This window comes from Palaemon carinicauda, chromosome 39 (assembly GCF_036898095.1).
Source record: "Palaemon carinicauda isolate YSFRI2023 chromosome 39, ASM3689809v2, whole genome shotgun sequence".
NCBI classification, from domain to species: Eukaryota; Metazoa; Arthropoda; class Malacostraca; order Decapoda; family Palaemonidae; genus Palaemon; species Palaemon carinicauda.
This window is the reverse complement of record NC_090763.1, coordinates 24,448,671-24,470,320: the sequence shown is the minus strand read 5'-3', so window position 1 is coordinate 24,470,320 and position 21,650 is coordinate 24,448,671. Positions and strand designations below refer to the sequence as shown.

Here is a 21,650-nt window from a genome sequence, read left to right as displayed (position 1 = left end):
AACACACAGACAAACAGGGCCAAAACCATAACCTCCCTGAAAGTTTCACTACTCTACGAGTAAAATTGTGCCCAGGAAGTTGTTCACACACAAACACACAGACAAACAGGGCCAAAACCATAACCTCCCTGAAAGTTTCACTACTCTACGAGTAAAATTGTGCCCAGGAAGTTGTTCACACACAAACACACAGACAAACAGGGCCAAAACCATAACCTCCCTGAAAGTTTCACTACTCTACGAGTAAAATTGTGCCCAGGAAGTTGTTCACACACAAACACACAGACAAACAGGGCCAAAACCATAACCTCCCTGAAAGTTTCACTACTCTACGAGTAAAATTGTGCCCAGGAAGTTGTTCACACACAAACACACAGACAAACAGGGCCAAAACCATAACCTCCCTGAAAGTTTCACTACTCTACGAGTAAAATTGTGCCCAGGAAGTTGTTCACACACAAACACACAGACAAACAGGGCCAAAACCATAACCTCCCTGAAAGTTTCACTACTCTACGAGTAAAATTGTGCCCAGGAAGTTGTTCACACACAAACACACAGACAAACAGGGCCAAAACCATAACCTCCCTGAAAGTTTCACTACTCTACGAGTAAAATTGTGCCCAGGAAGTTGTTCACACACAAACACACAGACAAACAGGGCCAAAACCATAACCTCCCTGAAAGTTTCACTACTCTACGAGTAAAATTGTGCCCAGGAAGTTGTTCACACACAAACACACAGACAAACAGGGCCAAAACCATAACCTCCCTGAAAGTTTCACTACTCTACGAGTAAAATTGTGCCCAGGAAGTTGTTCACACACAAACACACAGACAAACAGGGCCAAAACCATAACCTCCCTGAAAGTTTCACTACTCTACGAGTAAAATTGTGCCCAGGAAGTTGTTCACACACAAACACACAGACAAACAGGGCCAAAACCATAACCTCCCTCAAAGTTTCACTACTCTACGAGTAAAATTGTGCCCAGGAAGTTGTTCACACACAAACACACAGACAAACAGGGCCAAAACCATAACCTCCCTGAAAGTTTCACTACTCTACGAGTAAAATTGTGCCCAGGAAGTTGTTCACACACAAACACACAGACAAACAGGGGCAAAACCATAACCTCCCTGAAAGTTTCACTACTCTACGAGTAAAATTGTGCCCAGGAAGTTGTTCACACACAAACACACAGACAAACAGGGGCAAAAACATAACCTCCCTGAAAGTTTCACTACTCTACGAGTAAAATTGTGCCCAGGAAGTTGTTCACACACAAACACACAGACAAACAGGGGCAAAAACATAACCTCCCTGAAAGTTTCACTACTCTATGCGTAAAATTGTCCCCAGGAAGTTGTTCACACACAAACACACAGACAAACAGGGACAAAACCATAACCTCCCTGAAAGTTTCACTACTCTACGAGTAAAATTGTGCCCAGGAAGTTGTTCACACACAAACACACAGACAAACAGGGGCAAAACCATAACCTCCCTGAAAGTTTCACTACTCTACGAGTAAAATTGTGCCCAGGAAGTTGTTCACACACAAACACACAGACAAACAGGGGCAAAAACATAACCTCCCTGAAAGTTTCACTATGAGTAAAATTGTGCGCAGGAAGTTTTTTACACACAAGCATACAGACAGGGGCAAAAACCTAAGCTTCCTCACAATTTCGTTGGCGGAGGTAATAAAAAAAAAAATATGTTTAATATGCTATACCCTTGTTCTTACCAAGAACACTCCTCCAGTGCAGAGGGAAAGGTCAGCGAGCTGAGTATTGATAATCCTTATCTTGACTAAGTGGCCGTAGCCCTCAGGGATGGTTAGTTTGACATCCACCATTTTCATGACTCCCTCATAGGCGTCGTCGGTGCCGTCAGTTCCTATGACGGTAGCCGTCAATGAACCAGTCTGTCATTTCAGAAGGGAGGGGGGGGGGAGAAAAAGCATTATTGGATGAAACAAAAACTGTCAATGCATCTTCATCGGATATTGAAAAAGGTAAATCTAAAATTGTAAATATAATTTTTTGGAACTTGAAAAAGGTAAATCTAAAATTGCAAATATATTTTTTGTAACTTGAAAAAAAAAAATTTGAAATTGTAAATATATTTTTCTACAACTTGAAAATAAGAATTTTAAATTGTAAATATATCATTTGGAACTTGAAGAATAAAAATCTAAAATTTTAAATATATTTTTTGGAACTTGAAAACGAAAAATCTAAAAATGTAAATATATTTTATTGGAACTTGAAAAATAAAAATCTAAACATGTGAATACATAGTCATTGGAACCTGGAAAAAGAAAAACTAAAACTTTAAAAATATCTTCATTGGAACTTGAAAAACTAAGTATAAAATTGTAAATACATTTTCATCTGAACTTGAAAAAGAGAAATATAATATCGTAAATATAATTTTATTGGAACTTGAATAATAAAAAAATGTAAAACTATTATCATTGGAGCTTGAAAACCAAAAATAAAAATTGTGAATATATATTTATCGGAATTTGAAAAAGAAACGTCTAAAATTGTAAATAATATTTTCATTGGAGTTTAAAAAAAAAAAATCTAAAATTGTAAATATATACCCTAATCCTTGAAACTTGAAAAAAGAAAAATATAAAATTGTAACTATATTTCTATTGGAACTTGTAATAGAAAAATCTAAAATTGTACAAATATTTTCATAGGAAATTGAAAAAGAAAAATCTAAAAGTGTAAAATATTTTCATAAGGACTTGAAAAGGAATATCTAAAATTGCAAATATATTATTCATTTTAATTAAAAGAAATAGAAATAAAAAAAATTGTATAAACATTTTAATTGGAACTCGAAAACGAAAAAATTGTAAATATATATTCATTGAAATTTAAAAAAAAAATAGAAATAAAAAATTGCAAAAATATTTTCATTTGAAATTAATTTTTTTTTCAAATATATATTCACTGAAACTTGAAAAAGAAAAATCTAAAGTTGTAAAAATATTTTCATTGGAACTTGAACAAAAGAAAAATATTCAGATCACTTTCATATGAATAGAATTATGAAAATTACAAAAGAAAATTACACTGAATTTCTTTACCAAGTTTTCCATTAAGTTTAGTAAGTTGAAAGTATATGCATTTCTAATATTAATGAATTAAAGGCAAAACTTTTCATCAGCCAACAAATTAATGGTGAAATGACTTCGAAAAAAAAAAAATAATGAAAGTGAACTCAAAAGCTTTTATAATTTATCTATGATAGATATAATTTAAAGTTGTTGATGATCTTAAATATATTATTTTGATTTTTGTTACTTCTCACGTAGTTTATTTATTTCCTTTTTTCCTTTCCTCGCTGAACAATTTTTCCCTGTTGCAGCCCTTGGGCTTATAGCATCATGCTTTTTTTTTCTAGGATTGCAGCTTAGCTATTAATGATAATAATAATAATAATAATAATAATAATAATAATACTCTGCATAAAATAGGCAAACTATTCTTCTAATTAAGTAGGCCTACAATAAATTGATTGTGAAAAGTTTGCAAAAGAAAGAAGCTGTAGTGAACCTATTTTCCACTGAGTAAAAAAAAAATGAAAGTGAACTAATTTTTCAAATTAACAAAATATGGTTTTGGTTGTTGTTATTGTTGTTGTTGTAGATAGCATTTCCTTCCGGCCATGAACAGCCTCTTGTAATCTTGCAACTAGTATCGGTTATGTAAATTAAATCCTCAACAAGAACTCTAGGCATATAGAAAGTGTAATGACGAACTCGTATTCATCATCATCTCTTACTCCTATTGACGCAAAGGGCCTCGGTTAGATTTCGCCAGTCGTCTCTATCTTGAGCTTTTAATTCAATACTTTTCCATTTATAATCTACTTCGCACTTCAGTCCTCAGCCATGTAGGCCTGGGTCTTCCAACTCTTCTGGTGCCTTGTTTAAAGGCTTATAGGCCGCTCATGAATGGCAGAGGCAAGGGACATTGACATTGCCCTATAAAGCAGGACAATGCCCAAGAGACTGACTGTATATACATATGATCAGCGCCAAAGCCCCCTCTCCACTCAAGCTAGGGCCGAAGAGGGCCAGGTAATGGCTGCTGATGACTCAGCAGATAGATAGGCTCCCCAAAACCGCCATTCTTAGCTCACAAGGATGGTTAGATTACAGTGACCAAGAAAACTAACGAGTCTGAGCGGGACTTGAATCCCAGTCTGGCGTTCACCAGTCAGGGATGTTTCCACATCGGCCACCACGACCCCAGATGAACGTTTGGTGAACTAATCTATCTTTGGGAGTGCAAATAGCATGCCCAAACCATCTCCATCTACCTATCATCATGACCTCATCCACATATGGCACTCGCGTAATCTCTCTTATAGTTTCATTTCTATTCCTGTCATGCCATTTAACTCCCAATATTCTTCTGAGGGCTTTGTTCTCAAATCTACTAAATCTATTAAAGATTATTTCATTGTCATACCATGACTCGGGTCTATATAGTAACATCGATCTTAGTAAACTGATATATAGTCTGATTCTTATATGTAATTTCAGGTGATTTGATTTACAAATTTTACTTAACCTAGCCATTGTCTGATTTGCTTTTTTCAATCTTTCACCAAACTTCAACTTTAATGACTCTGTATTGGAGATCATTGTTCCTAAATACTTAAATAATTCTACCTCATTAATTCTTTCTACTTCCAGTGATATTTCATCTTCCATTGCATACTCCATTCCCATTATCTCTGTCTTTCTTCTATTTATCTTCAGCCCAACCTTGTGTGATATTTCATGAATTCTGGTAAGCAAGCATTGCAAATCCTGTGGTGTCCAGCTAACAAGGACAGCATCATCAGCATATTCTAGGTCTGCTAAATTCCTATCACCAATCCAGTCCAATCCTTCTCCACCATCTCAGACTGTTCTACACATTATAAAATCAATGAGGATAAACAACATAGGTGACAACACATTCCCTTGGAGTAATCCACTGTTCACTGGAAATTCATTTGATAAGACTCCACTAACATTAACTTTGCACTTGCTATGATCATGAACAGACTTAATTAAATTCACATATTCAAGAGGAACTCCATAACAACGCAGGACTCCACAAAATTGGCCGGTGTACACTATCAAAGGCTTTTTCATAGTCCAGAAATGCCATCAAAAGTCAATTTCTATATTCTATGCATTGTTGTACGGCAAGTTTCAAAATGAAAAATTGGTCTGTGCAACTTCTACCTCTTCAAAATCCCGCTTGTTCATCTCTCAGCTTTTCATCAATCTTTCTCTCCCGTCTCTTTAGAATAAGCATACTTTATATTTTCACAACAACTGACGTAAGTGTTTTGCCTTTGTAATTATTTAAATTAGTCAGGTCTCCTTTTTAGGCCATTTTCATCAACACTCTCAATTCCCATTCATCAGGTTTTACTTCTTCATGCCACATTCTACAATATAATCTTGTAAGTATTCTGGGAGTCACTTCATTTTCGACCAGTTTCATCTTGGCAGTTATTCCATCATATCCAGAGGCTTTCCATCTCTTTAGTTTTTTAGAATAGCTTCGACTTCAAACACACTGAATTCATATTAAGTTTAAAAATTACAGTATCCAGTTTTGACAGAACAAGTTATGAGAAATTTTAGAAAAAGATGAACGTAATTTTCAGTGATTTAACAGAGTAGTGACCTATTTTTTCAAATAATAGAATAAATGCTAGACATTCTACTCTACGGAAAACTACGTTACTTACAGTTGAACATGACAAATTCGGAGATAACTTGTATTTTTTCCTAACTAATACAAACCTGTAGTTATTTATGTGGATATCCTTTCGGCGCAGCGGTAAGGTAACTATTGGACTAAAAGTGCAAGATGGCAACCCTGCCTAACTGCTTGAGCAGGTAGGTTGGGGGTGGCTGGGGGATATCCAACCACGTCTATATATATACTCTCACAGCTGTGAGCTACATCAATTTTGATTGCAGACAGGACTTCTGGGGGACAGGTGATGGCGGGACAATCTATATAAATAACTACAGGTTTGTAATAGTTAGCGAAAAATACAAATTATATCTGAATATGTCATTTGTTCCCATACTAACAAAACTTCTGTTATTCATGTGGATGATTCACGCTTATGTGGGTAGAAGTCCTAATTCTGGCATAGATATACTGTATACCCGGTTTTACCTAGTAAAGTATATAATTGTGGTCTACGGAAAAACTTTAACACCTCGCTAAAATATATAAAGCGAGTATAATAGGGGCCTGAGCAATTCAATGTAATGAGATTTTGTACGTCTTCTATGAACACATTCCGAGTTTATGTAGGAATAGTTAGATGTTTTCCATTCCTTACCTTGCGGGAAGCAATGGGGACGTGGACAGTATATAAATTTATGACTTATACTAGGCTACCCAAGGGAAGTGATAATTACCTGCAGAGGTTGAAGCCAGCTTGCAAAGAGACCCATGGTGCTATACCCCAAGGGAGGGGAAGATAAGAGAGGAAAGCCAGACATACTCTCATTCATCTCAGTCTTAACCTGGGTAACCAATGACCTTAACCAACTGCTACTCGTCCATCAAGGAGCCTAAGGTATTTTTAAACCACTTGTTGAGCAGCCACCACAGGACCGATAGTAAAAGTATCGAGTCTCCTGTGGGTCACTTCTTTTAGGTAATGGGCTGCAAAGGTATTTTGTCTTTTCCTCACACTCGCTTGTAATACTTGCAATACGGAAAAGTTGCGTTTGAATGCCAAGGACGTATTAACGCCCCAGACATCATGGGCTCTAGGTCGTTGAGCCGGAAGAGGATCAGGAGCTAAGGCTCTTTCGATCATCGGGCGAATCCAGGATGAGACAGTGTTTTTAGAGATCTTCCTCTTTACCCTACCGGAGCTAAAAAAACAGAGATAATATCTAAAACTTCTCACTGGGCATAGTAACAACTGATCTGGGTCATTGGTTACAGAACAGAGACTCGCAATCAGAAATGGCCCGCATCTAGGTTCCAGTACCCCCAGATTTTGAGTCTAAAGAATAAACTCAGGGACGAAGCTGAGTGTCACTTCCCCCCATCCCCTTGAATGGGCATTGTCATACGAGAGGCCATGAAGTTCACCGACTCCTCTGCTGATGCTAAAGTGAGCAGGAACGCCGTCTTCAAAGTTAAATTTCGGTCAACTGCATGGCGTAATGGTTAATAGGAAGGTTCTTTTAGGGATCTCAATACGCGAACCACATTCCAAGGAGGAGGTCTAATCTCTGACTGGGGACAAGTGATCTCATAACTCTGTATGAGTAAAGAAAGCTCCAACGAAGAGGAAATGTCAACTCATTTCAGCTTAAAGGCGAGACTCAAGGCTGAGCGATAGCCTTTCCACGCCGAGACTGAAAGGAGCTTTTCTTCCCGAACGTATACAAGGAACTCCGCTACTTCTGGTATAGAGGCATCGAGAGGAAAGATATTCCTTCCACGACACCAACCACAGAAGACTCCATTTTGACTGGTACACTAAGATTGAGGACTTAAGCAAGTATCCGGACATTTTCTACCCAACTTGTCGTGAAAAGCCGTTCTGAGAGAGGAGACGCTGGATAGTCTCCAGGCGTGAAGTCAAAGCGACTGCACGGTTCTATGGAAGATGTTGGCGTGTGGTTGTTTGAGTAGATGTGGTCATGGAGGAAGCTCTCTCGGTATCTCTCGGTAGATCTACTAGAAGTTGCAGGAGGTCCAGAAACCACTCTGCATGATGCCACAGCTGAGCTACAAGGGTTATAATTAGGTTCTTGGATGCTCTGGTCTTGTTAAGCAGTCTTTTCATCAGACAGAACGGGGGGAAAGGAGTACACGTCGATGTTGTCCCACCATTGTTGAAATGCATCCTGCCATACAGCCTTAGGGTTCGGCACTAGAGAACAGTACAGCGGAAGCTTGTTGTTGTTCAGAGATGTTGCGAACAGGTCTACAGTTGGGGAACCCGACAAAGTCAGGACTTTGTTGGCTATCTGATGATTCAAAGACCATACGGAGCCTACTATCTGAGTCGCTCTGCTCAGTTTGTTCGCAAGCACATTCCTCTTGCCTGGAATGAAGCGAGCCCATAGAGACACCGAATGTTCCTTTGACCATCTGAGGATCTTTACTGCAAGATGGCATAGAGGCTGCAAAAAGGTACCGCCTTGTTTGTTTATGCAAGCCACTAATGTGGTGTTGTCGCTCATAAACACCATAGAGTAACCTGCCAGCAACTGCTGGAACTGATAAAGAGCTAGGTATGCTGCTCTCATCTCTAGGAGATTTATGTGCTGGTACCTTTCTAACTCTGACCAACGGCCAGAGATCGTGTGATGCAGCAAGTGAGCCCCCAACCCTTCTTTTGATGCGTCTGTGAAGAGTATCAATTCCAGAGGAGGGACAAGAAGATCCTGACTTCTGCGAAGGTTTACGTCTGCCACCCACCATCGTATGTCCGTTAATTATACTTGAGTGATAGGAACTCGAGTGTCAGGTGGATCTGAGTGTTGGTTCCATAGGATTTTAGCTGCCATTGCAGGGATCTCATCCTGAGGCGGCCGCTGGAACTAAACAGAGAAGAGAGGTTAGGTGACCTAACAGACTCAACCAATGAGAGGCCGGTAGAACTTCCCTTCTGAGGAAGGGTAAAGCCACTTTTCTCAGTCTGTATACTCTTTTGTCTAATGGGAAGACTTTCTGTTGGACGTTGTCTATTATCATACCAAGGTATACCAGTGTGAAGGTAGCAGTGATGACTTTTTGAGATTTATCAAGACGCCCAGATCCTGACAAAACTCGAGAAGCATGTCTCAGTGACGAAGAAGGGTTGTCTCTGAGTCTGCCAGGATTACCTAATCGTCCAGGTATCTGAGGAGCAAATACCGTTTCTGTGAGCCCATGATGACACTAGGGCAAACACTCTGGTAAAGACCTGAGGAGCTGTCGCAAAACAGAAGCATATATCCTTGAGCTGGTATATTTTGTCCTCATGTATGAACCTGAGATGCTTTCTTGAAGACGGATGGATTGGGATCTGGAAGTATGCGTCCCTCAGATTCAGTGTGCACATGAGGTCCCTTGGTCGAATCTCCTGAATGAATGTGTCTGCCATCTCCATTCTGAACTGAGTCTGTTGAACAAACTTGTTCAGAGGGGGGAGGGATCAGTGACTGTTCTCATGCCTCCAGTCGCCTTTTTCACTAAAAAAAATTCGACTGTAAAAGCCTGGGGACCCGTCCGCAACGTCTTGGAGAGCGCCCTTCTGCAGCATGGTCTGGACTTCAGCCCTGAGGGCCAGTTCCCTTGCAGATCCCTTAACATAGAAGCTTAGAAGCACTGGATCCCGAGTCAGAGGAGGGAGAGATTAAATGAACGGGACGCAATACCATAAGGCGACCATTTTGACCGTCCAGAGATCTGCCCCGTTGAACTGCCACCTCTGCCAGAGGCACTGCAGGCATCCTCCCACAGGTGGTAGGTGAAGAGGAATGACATTCCTAGTGGGAGTGACCACCTCGGCCACTGTCCTTCGCCCTCACCCCCCTTTCCTCTGAAGGACTTGTTCCCTTTCTGGTTTTTAGACTGAAAAGGCTATTAGACACCTTAGTAGGTCCTCAGGACCTCGAGGTTGAGGGATGAGAAGAAAAAGGTGCTTCCTGACTGAAGGAAGACTGGGAAGGTGTTCCATTGGGCCTTGATGTCATAGCCCTATGGAGAAAAGAATCATTCGACGATTTCCTCAACCATTCAGCAGCCCCCTTAATATCCTCTGGAACAAAGAGAGAAGAACCCTCAAGGGTGAGATTCCTCAACCAGGAGACCTCCACCTTCGGCGCCTGCTTATGGAATTTTCCAATGAAACGTGCAATAAGAACTCAAGAGTTCAGGTACCCGTTAAAAGGAAAGACTCCAAAGTCTTCCTAGCAGACTCCTTAGAAAGATCATGGGACCGTACCGTGAAGCCTAAGGATCACAACCATAGGTCGAGCCCCAAAGCCACATGTATGGCGTACTTGGCTTTCCTCTCTACGTTGAGGTGCTCAACTGCCAAGAGGGAGGCCCTCAGAGAGGAAAAGGTTTTAGCCATAAGACCCTTTGTCAGAGATTCCAGCGAAGGGTCGAGGGACATGTTGAATGCGATTCTCCTTCGATCTCGTAGTACTTCCTTTGGAGGACAAAAGGAAGTGGTAAAGACCAAGAAGAGGAACCTGCCCTCAAAGAACTAGAAGTTCCTGCTATCTGGGCGATAGCCTTCCTTTTGGCGGTCATCAAGCCTTTAGACCAGGGCAAGGCTCCACTGGTTCTAGGAGGCTACTGGGTCTTGAAGATCTCATCAAGAACCATATCCTTACCCTCCTTGGTGGCCCTCATGCAAGAGAGGACCTCCCAGAAGGTATGTTCCGACTCTTGTCTCTCTTGTTCTGTGTGAAACTTCGGACTGGCTGGTCTCGGAAGATTTTCATTGTCCGTGTCCAAAGGTACATCTACCTCCAGGCTCACATCCAGAACTTGGGGTAGGTCAGGGTCATCAACAGGATCAGTCGAAGGACCCGCCACGGGGGACTCTCAGCGTGCCTCATCCAACCGAGCTTCCCTTGCCTCAGCGTTTTTTAGTTTGGTTTTGGTGTCCTTAGACTCCCTTTGCTCAGGACGTTCTTCCACGTTGTTAGAAGGGGGAACTTGAGAGGGTTTTGGGACACCAGCAGCCAAAGGCTCTTCCTCAGGTGGAGGTAAAGAAATAGGACACTGGTCTGGTGGCACTACCTCAATTTCTTGAGGGTTGAAGGGGTGTTCAGAGATCTCCCTGGTCGAGCCAACGTCCCTACTCGTCCTAGGGTGGATGATATCGGCGTGAGGTGGAGTTACGCCTCTCAATCTTCTCTTCTGCCTCTTAGTTATGGTTTCCCTTGCCTTAACCGGAGTAAAGGGAAGTTTAGCCATATAAGACTCAGAGGGAAGAGGCATTTTTAGCATGAGATCGAGATGAAAATGATCTCCGTGCCTTGTCCGACGATGGTCTCATTCTAGGGTCAAGACTCCCAAGAGACAAACTCAAAGAAGACTCCAAGGGAATTCTTGGAATAACTCTGACTGGAGCAGTCGGAGAGTGTGGCGGTGGAGGAGCCACACCCAAAGACTTTTGCAGGGTAGAGAGTAAGATACTTACCCTTGCTGGGAGCTCTAAATTTTTAGGTAAGCACTGGGGTTCCCTTGAAAGCCCAGGAGGAGAATGTCCCGTAGAGGGAGCTCTAGAGGGACCCTACTCAGACGTAGGGTAGTCTCTGAGTAGGGTAGTCTTTTCTAGTTCTTTGAGGGCAGGTTCCTCTTCTTGGTCTTTACCACTTCCTTTTGTCCTCCAAAGGAAGTACTACATCAGTGAACCTATTAGGAGGCTCCTTAAACCCTTCCGGGAAAGGTATAGGCGTGCCGCTGGAGGTGGTAGAAGCTGGAGGCAGAGGTCTTGGTACTGCATTTGCTCGCGGTTCCGAAAACTCTGCTCATGAATCACTCGTGGAAATCGCCGATATTCACGCAAATTCACGAGATTCGCTCTCTAAATCGCGAGTTTTGCGCGACAATGGGCACGATTCATGAGCAGAAGTGCTCGCAACATGAGCACTAGGAGCCAAACTGGAAGAAGGTATACCACATTCCTGTTGCTGCAAAGAAGCACCTATGCCCGACGAAGTCGGCAGCAAGGGCACTACGTGTTGGTAAACGCATAAACCGGGACGCGCTGCTGAGCATTGCATAGGCAAACGCTTTGCTAAAGCACCCCAGGCTGCAAAGGGCACTGGAGGTTTAGCTGGACAATGGTCTGAGGAACGGTCAGTCTCATGATCAGGGTCGAGGTTGTTTAGGAGAAACACAGGTTGAGGGGCTATGCTCTGATGGACTGCGTGAATGCCTATCTCTACCTCTAGACGAGGAACGTCTAGACCTTTATTGTGAACGCCCGGTTCGCGATCGTGAATGTACTGTTCGTGAATGGGAGTGTCTAGCTCTCGTTCGAGAATGGCGTGAATGTCGTGAATGCCTAGCTCACAATGTGAGCGTCAGCCTCGTGAACGGCGCCCTCGTGAGCGTGAACGTCGCCTTCCTGAGCGTGAACGTTGCCCTCGTGAACGGGATCTTCGTCTTCGCGAATGCAAGTGTCGTCTCTCGTGATCTAGATCGTTGAGATTTAGAATGCGAGCGTCTGGACCTAGATCTAGACTGGAGAAGCTCATACCCGCGCACCGCTGGTGGAAGGAGTGCTGATCTCTGGAAGATGATCACCTACAGCCAGGCATTCCTGTGGGAAGAAACAGAAAGATGAAGGTTACAAGACGATGTCCCATGATGGCGAGTAGGATTGCTGTCAGCAAGAGGCAGTTGGAAGGGTGAACATGAGCGATAGCATCGTCCGCGCATGGAAGGTCCAGGAGAAGGTGATAGATGGACTTCACAAACCTCCAAAGTGAGAGATATTGAAGGCTCTGGAGAAGGGTCCTTCCTGGCACGGTGCTGAAGGAGACGAACAAGAAACCTTAAGGTCAGCCATACCGGCAAAACATCTGCAAGGGAAAAATGGCTCCCCGGTGGCTGGATGTGAAGTTGCTCCTCTAGGGGAAGCAACTAACCACCCCCCCCCCAGTACCCCGGGTTGCCAAGGCGTTAGACAGTCAGCACTCCTGCTCGATTGTCCCTCGGAAGAGCGCGAACAAGAAGGAACTTTAGAAAGAGATTTGGGGGTGTGAGAAGAATGCACTTCCCTTGCCAAGAGGAAGAAAGATCGCTCTTAGCCTTCTTTCTTCAATGTCCAAATTTCTGCCATTGGGAGGCAAGCCACTCCCTACACTCTGCACAGGGCGAACCCTGCTCGCAATGATGACCTCTACACGAAGAACACCGAGAGTGTGGGTGAGTATCCAGTGATGACATAAAGGTATTATGCACAGCAGCCTCGCGCCCACGACAGATCTACATGAAGGCGATCCGAAGAAGCAAGCACACCTGAAGAGAGAAAGAGATTAAAAATGTCCAATGACAGCCTTGGGAGGAGAGAGAGGACACGTCCACTCTCAACCAAGCCAAAAGTGATGTAGCTCACAGCTGTGAGAGTATATATAGAGGTGGCTAGGTACCCCCTAGCCAACCCCGCCCTACCCGCTCAAGCGGTTAGCAGGGTTGCCACCTTGCACTTTTAGTCTAACAGCTACCTTCCAGCTGTGCCGAAAGAATATCCATATAGGTAACGGAAGGTTTGTTAGTATGGGAACAAACTTGAATTCTTGGTACACCAACCTCTGATGAAGTGCACCCAGCCACACCGTTAATGCACGGCAAATTCCATATTTAGCCCCATCTACCACCTCCGCCATCTCTTGCTAAACTATCTGTTTGGTTACTCACCATAAAGTGAGGGTGTGATAGGGTGCACTTCTTCAGAGCAAAGTCTACCAGGGACTCTTGTGTCCAACAGTACAAAATAACAGTACACTTCTTTCAGCTGAATGAAAATGAAAAGTAAATCTAATTTTCAACCGAATTCAATCATGTCAAATCTCTTTTCCTTTTGGAAAATCAATTATAAACCTCTTTTTAAATGAAGAAAATAATGATCGTTAACCCTTTCACTATTAGAATTTATATTCCCCTTTGCAAAATAATAAGCCTTGGGGGATGTAAATCGCATTTGTGAAACAAATATTTCTAATGATTAAGTACTTTCATCAGTAAGGAAAAATAGTTCAGTACCTTTCTGTAAAGTTGATAGAAGGGCTTCACCATCATTTTCTTCAGATGATATGGAGACTCATAATCCTTTTGAAATTGCAGTCTTATGTTAATGAAAAATAAGTAATGGGCACTTGTATGTGATGGCTACCGATACGGTGCTTGAGGTCTCAGAGAGAGAGAGAGAGAGAGAGAGAGAGAGAGAGAGAGAGAGATAGAGAGAGAGAGAGAGAGTTCTCATACTTACAGCAGGATCGGTTCCCTCTACGGAGAAACTCTGGACAAGTGGGGTTGTTGTGCCGGTGTTGTCGAGGGTGATGGTGAGGGTAGGGGCTGCTGGTATCAACCCTTTCACCATGATCCCTAAGGCAATACTGTCATCGTCAGCGATGACGTCAGAGAAGATGGAACCTAGGCCTGAAATATTTGGATTCAAATCATTACTCTGCAGAAGAGAACTGCATCATTGCATCATTTGTGAAAACAGCTTGAATGTAAATTATGTTATAGAATATGTTTCAGTTTGGAATTAAATAGTTCAATTCTGATAAATTGCATAGTACTTGAGAATGAATGGATTTAGTCGGCAGTAGTCGCTGCAAAGATTCCCGGCAAAATAAGTCCCGCCTCCTGATGACGTTATAGCCAATCATGTAGTCTCAAAGGTTATCAGTTGTCACAATACAACCCTTACAAATTTCAAACTATACTAACTTATAATCACTTTAAAAGACAGAAAACCCAAGCTTTAATTGACTCAATTCTTCTCCTAAAGGTAGTCTCTCTCTCTCTCTCTCTCTCTCTCTCTCTCTCTCTCTCTCTCTCTCTCTCTCATGTAGTGTCATAGATGATGTAAATTCACACAACCGTGAAGAACTTTGAAGCAGTTATACATTAGCAGAGAGAGAGAGAGAGAGAGAGAGAGAGAGAGAGAGAGAGAGAGAGAGAGAAAGCATTGTTAATGCGGGAGACAACACGATTGGTTATGACGTCATCAGGGGGTGGAGCTTATTTCACCAGGAATCTCTGCAGCGACTATAGAGTTAAACCTGGAAAGACATTGTCATTATGGTATCATTTATTGAGAAATTTTCTAATTTTGATATAATCCCATTTGCATATTAATTGTCCCGTTCTCATTCTGAACTAGTTACATTTGAGAGCAATCCCCTTTTAGCTTTAGGATATATGTAGTTATTTTTGTAGGGTAAGTGACCTTATTCTGATATATGTACAGTACTCATATTCTTATAGGAAAATGTTACATTAAGAACAGTGCTGAAATTGTTCCAGTTCAAAGTTGGCTTCATGATTTCAGAATCCTCAATCAAATTCATCAACACTCAAATATACAGTAAATTGTCACATTTAATTTCGGTATTAGATTGCCAACCCCGAGGCCTCTGCTTCCATAAATACACGATTTCTACTCACCCATGTTTCTCAATGTACCGAAGTCTATGTCAACACCGGCTCCCCAATTCGTGGCATCATGGATGATTTTTGTGACTTGTAGAGGGTCCTTGTCTTTACCGTAGGGCTCAGGGTCCACGCAGGGGAAGTTGGCACCTGTCAGGAGAAAGTGAAAAAAAAGACGAGCTTAATTTAGCCAATTCTGCGAAGACTATCACCTGAAAAAAAAAGATTTCTTAGATAAACTGTGCTCAAAAGTGTTTTCGTAAAACGCAGTAACCTAAAAATCTTTTCCGACAAATAATGATCAGAAAGTCTTTCTCTGAGCAGTAATGGCCTAAAATTCTTTTAATAATAACCAATGCGGTAACGTCCATGACTGGTGAACGCCAGACTGGGGTTCGAGTTACGCTCAAACTCGTTAGTTCCTTTGGTCATTGTAACCCCACCATCCTTGTGAGCTAAGGATGGGGGGTTTTGGGGAGCCTATAGGGCCATCTGCTGAGTCATCAGCAGGCATTGCCTGGCCAACCTTGGTTCTAGCCTGGATGGAGAGGGGGCTTGGGCGCTGATCATATATATATACATATATATATATATATATATATATATATATATATATATATATATATATATATATATATGGTCAGTCTAACGGGCATTGTCCTGATTGATAGACCAATGTCACTGTCTCTTGCCTCTGCCATTCATGACTTGAAATTCTTATTTTGAGCAATAACGACCTAAAAGATTTTTTGATAATTACCAGAAAATCTTTCTTCGACTAACAATGATCTGTCAATCTTTCTCTGAAAAATACTGACCTAAAAGTCTTTCTTTAACCTATAATGACCTGAAAGTCTTTTTTACCCAATAATGACCTAAATGTTTTTCTCTGGCAAATAATGACATAAGGACTGGTGTGAATTAATTCTTGAATGTCGACTCCTCAAAAGTGAGGTGGTACTGGCGAAAGGCACAGCCCCAATTCTGCTTTGCAAATCAATCTTATACAATGCTGAATTGACCAAGTTAGTATAAGATTTATGTGCTTCTTTCAGTTTTATCCTGCATTCATCTCATTCCGCTTTGCTCTTTCTTAATATTTTCTTTCGCTCAGCACTAATGATGAGGATTCCTTAATTGTACTGGTTATCTGTTAGCGTTCAAGAGCTTTCATGTCTACCTGCGTCCATCCTACTGTTCTAGCTTCGTTTCCCCTACTCTCTTGCGGTATCAAGCTCTACTGACTGTTCTGGTCAGCGGAAAATTGCCATAGCAACTTATCCTACGCAGAAATTAGTTACCATTGCCAGGTTAAAGACAGACCTACTCACAAGGACAATTTGGTTTGACAATCCCTCCTTCAAGAAGGGACTGGCTTCCTATGCAAATAAAAGGTATGGCTGGTATTGGGCACACAGCATCTTTTTATAGGCTTGGACACCAAATGATTAAATGTCCCACAACAGACACAAACAGGAAAAACGAACTCGTTAATGCAGTATATTTTCATGGTTACGGGCTGGAGATATGTAAGGATGAGGGTTACAATTTGCAGGTCTCCGGTTTGGGGCGGCTTCAGTGGCCGGACGACCGAAATTGTGCCCATACATTACGCAGGCGGCCTGAGTGAAATCAGGTTAGCATACTCTAGGCCAGCAATTGAGAAAGTGTCATCAAAGAGGGAGCTGTAGATTCTAGCTCTTTGTATTGTACCCTATGAGAAACGTAAGCAGCCGAGGAGGAGGAAAAGGGTTTGGATGAAGGAATGGTAGCAAAAAGAGAAGTACTATCACACACAAACCTGCTGTCACATTTAGTATGGGAGCCTCATGATTTATTTAATTATCTGCGAATGGATGACTCTACATTTTGCAAGCTTTTGGACCTTGTGGCACCACATATACAGAGGAAAGACACTTGCATGATATGTGCTATATCTAAGGTTACCAGATGTCAAGATAAACAATCTGGGACACTCTTAAATCTCGCAATTCTCAGCCTATGATATTCATATCTAGATACATTTATACACATATAGTACATACACACCAAGATCAACATATAAAATCTAGAGACGCATCGAAAAACATCAAGCATTTTAATGGGATATGAAGAAACAAAACTATGAAAATTAATATTTAATGCAAATTACAAGAAAGAAAATAAAGAAAACGAAACTAACTTCGAAAAGTAGAAATCAATATTTATGAAACAAATAAACTTTTTCATATGGAAAGCATGTCTGTAAAATTCTTTGCAAAGACAATCTGTATTCCACTTACACTGCAAAATAGCATCTATAGTTGACACATTTAACTTATTCCTCTCGTCTGTCCATTGAACAGTCATCATAGAGTCACATTTGCATTATGAGCACGAATATTGAATAGATATTCACACAAAATTGATATCTCAGAATACTGTTCCCTGAAGTCTAACTGCTCAAGGATGGAAAACCAATCTTTCATGACACATCTTGATTCATTCATCACGTTTGTTCTGCATTTGTTGATCAAGAAGGATTTTAATAGTTGACCCCAGTCAAAAAATCACGGTGTCGTAAATATTTACTCCTTTGTCTTTTAACACTAGACAAGAAGATTGTATATGTTCCCATACTGGAGGTACATCTAATAACAACCATGAAAAGACCTCAAAACTTTCGAAATCAAACCATTGTTCTCTAGTCTTGGGTAGTGCCAAAGCATCTGTCCATGTCCTTTCACTGTCTTGGGTTAGAGATATCTTACTTGAGGGTACACACGGGCACACTATCCTACCTTATTTCTCTTCCTCTTGTTATTTTGAAGTTTTCATCTTCTTGTTATTTTCAAGTATTTATAGTTTATATATGAGATTTATTTTAATGTTATTGGTCTTGAACTTCTTGTAATTTTTCTTTATTTCCTTTCTGCACTGGGCTATTTTCCCTTTTGGAGATATTGGGCTTATATTACCTTGCTTTTCCAACTAGGGTTGTAGCTTAGCTAGTAATAATAATAATAATAATAATAATAATAATAATAATAATGGTAGTAGTACATCTGTACAATCGTTTGAATTGAATGATGGAAACAGTATGAAGGGCCATGGCTACTTATGCGGCTAATGCCTTATTTCCTCGATCTGTGTTTTTCTTGATAATGAAGTTTGTTGTATTTTTCTTGATAATGAAGTTTGTTATTTTATCATCTTATGAAGTGGAGGTAATGCTTTCTGTGTGCTTTGCCGAATCAATGTGTCTCGTAATATCATTCTTCCCGCCATATTCAATACTGGAATTGCAATGTCATAAAACACAGGTTGCTTCAAAGCAGTTCCTTCCTTGTTTGATAAATGTCCACTCGCTAGAATATTCATCACGAAATTTACATTTACGTTTTGACATCTTGGGCTGCATGCAATAAGCTTTAAAGAGGAAAAAAGTAGGCTGTATCAAGCAGTAATGGCACTCTGGTAAGGAGGGTTAAAATGAAATGCCACAGTATGTTACCACTCAATAGTCAGCACTCACCTGGTACCAACCATTTAATTAATAAGTTGCAAACGCGTTTGGCTGCTTTATGCAACTACAGTAAACCTTTAGTAAAATGTTTTCGTTATTCAATTTATATTATCATCATCGTAATTTCAAGAAAGAATCACGATTTTACATTATATCATGGGGTAAGGATTTTGAAGTTAATATTTTTTCTATCTATTTGTATATATATGTTTTATGATGAACTAAATGCGGGACAAAGGATCTAGTTTGGGACACGGGACAAAATTCGGGACATGTCCCGCAAAATCGCGACGTCTGGCAACCCTAGCTATATCACCAAGGGATAGACTTGTATACATCAATGAATTCTTTCCAAAATCTTTTATCTACCCACAAGACTGACATAGTGCTCGCCTACTAAATGGATTCTTCTACTGCGACTTTTAACCATAGACTGAGGATAAGCCTGCAGGCCATGTCGAAGACACTTTACATCCATTCAGGCCTGCTCGAACAGGTCTCGAGCTGTCCAGTCGCCTGTGAGTTCAAACCTTACGAATAAAATCACGCCATACACGCAACGATACAGTTAAACCGCGCCCACAACGTTCTCACTTGAAGGCTGCAACTGAGCGTGAATGGGGGCCCTAAGATCCCTCCTCAGGCCAGAAGAGCCAGGCTATATTAAAAAAAGGCTAATATCTTTCCTATAAATAATGTTTCTAACATCTGGAAGTCTGCCTGGTTAAGCAGCATAATCCTTGATTTGCTTAACGAAATAATCACCCAAATCCAAAATAATTTCCCAGTGTAAGTTAAGAGTTGAGCTTGCTGCTGCTGAGCTACTGAGTTTAAATAAAGGTTTGGTTCTCACCTTGCTCATTAGCCTTTCAAAAGTACTGATGTTAACTCAGAAAACACCTAAAAATGTTCCATGTCCATAAATTTTAGCCTGATATTTCTTAGTCATCTCCATATAAAAAGAAAAATCTACAATTGCCAGATTGCAGATTGTTTAACCAACCTACTTTTAAACAGTAGGCTAAATCTGCACTTAAAATTACATTTGAGGTGAGGAAAAAGGACTTTTATATCAAATATATGTCTTTTGGAGATCAGTCTTTTGTTTTAGAACATTGTATAGTACATTGATTGATTTCCTTTCTATTCTCGCCCAGAAAATAGAACTACATAAGCTCTCTCTCTCTCTCTCTCTCTCTCTCTCTCTCTCTCTCTCTCTCTCTCTCTCTCTCTCTCTCTCTCTCTCTCTCTCTTCTTCTTCTTCTTCTTCTTCTTCTTCTTCTTCAGAATTCTTATACATAATTTTATTTCATTACCAAATGCTTCGCTGTTCCTGTAAGGATATTCTCTCTCTCTCTCTCTCTCTCTCTCTCTCTCTCTCTCTCTCTCTCTCTCTCTCTCTCTCTCTCTCTCTCTCTATTAAATTTTGGGTGCAAGGCAGAGTATTTATTGATTAAATCATGCTTTGTTCAACCATTCCAAAGCACCTTGTCAGCCATCTCGCTCTTTCTAGTTATCTAACATTGTGAGTAATTCAGCGCAAAGGCCACCCATGAATAGCAAAGTCAAAAGACACTGGCATTGCCCCAGTAAGCAGGACAATGCCCTAGAGACTTATCATATATACATATGATCAGTGCACAAGACCCCTCTCCACCCATGCTAGGGAGGGCCAGGCAATGGCTACTGATGACTCAGCTGGTAGACCTATAGGCTCCCTCAAACGCCCCATCCTTGGCTCATAAGGATGGTGAGGTTACAGACACTAAAAAAACTAACGAGTTTGAACGGGACTTGAACCACAGTCTGGCAATCACCAGGCAGAGATATTTCCAATAGGCCGCCACAAATAAACGCTACGTAAGATTTAATTAATAAATGTGATAAAAAGGGTGTGAAAATAAACAAGAATGGCATAATATATCAGAGAATGGATACTTCTAAAAAAACTAAAAGATCCTACATTTGTAGGACAAGGACACTCCAAAATCAAACCTTTGTTCTCTAGTCTTGGGTAGTGCCATAGCCTCTGTATCATGGTCTTCCACTGTCCTGGGTTAGAGAACTCTTGCTTAAGGGTAAACTCGGGCACACTATGCTATCTTGTTTCTCTTCCTCTTTTTATTTTGACGTTTTTATCCTTTTGTTATTTTCAAGTTTTTATAATTTATATTTGAAAGATTTATTTTAATATTATTGTTCTTAAACTTCTCTTGTAGTTTATTTCTTTATTTCTTTTCCTCACTGGGTTGTTTTCCCTTATATGCTTATAGCATACTGCTTTTCCAACTAATGTTGTAGCTTAGCAAATAATAATAATAATAATAATAATAATAATAATAATAATAATAATATATTTATGAACTTAAAAGAGAAAACATGGCATCCAAATCAGAGACGTGTATAAAACCATGACATACCAATAGCCAGCAAGTAGACTCTGCAAATGGCTAGTTCGGCAACGTTACTGGATAGAACATTGATTTTGTAAACACCAACAGTCTCCGGATGGATCTTCAGGTTGACCTGACAGGAGGAGAATAATGTTAGATGGTAAATCCAATTTGAAATTTACCGAGGAAAGAATCATAAGCTTTGACGACTAATTAAATATAAAATTATAGAATTATATAAATTATATAAATATTAAATATAAAATATAAAATTACAAGTAGATGGTAATGAGATTTAATTTTCAGCATTTACCATGGGATAATCTCTAAAATTTTATTAGACATCATGAGACTTAATACTCAAAAACAAATTAGATTTAAGACTTAATACGATAAGAGATTAAAGTCTTAATAAGTTTTGATAATACCATGGAGTGATATCTAAAAATTTGATTAGACATGAGACTTAATATTTATTAATAAATGAGGTTTAAGACAATATGAGATTCAAGTCTTAATAAGAGGAGAATTTTAAAGTTTGGTATGAAGAGAGATTTAAG

The 21,650-nt window shown here is 40.4% G+C and overlaps 1 protein-coding gene across 1 annotated transcript in view; it reads right to left on the bottom strand.

The window, feature by feature from the left end:
* Positions 1-21,650, bottom strand: part of LOC137631087 (uncharacterized) — a 169,392-nt gene that overhangs the window by 37,445 nt on the left and 110,297 nt on the right. Inside the window, 4 exon segments of the mRNA XM_068362713.1 lie at positions 1,752-1,931; positions 14,021-14,190; positions 15,208-15,342; positions 21,118-21,223. Coding sequence (XP_068218814.1) covers positions 1,752-1,931; positions 14,021-14,190; positions 15,208-15,342; positions 21,118-21,223 — 591 coding nt within the window.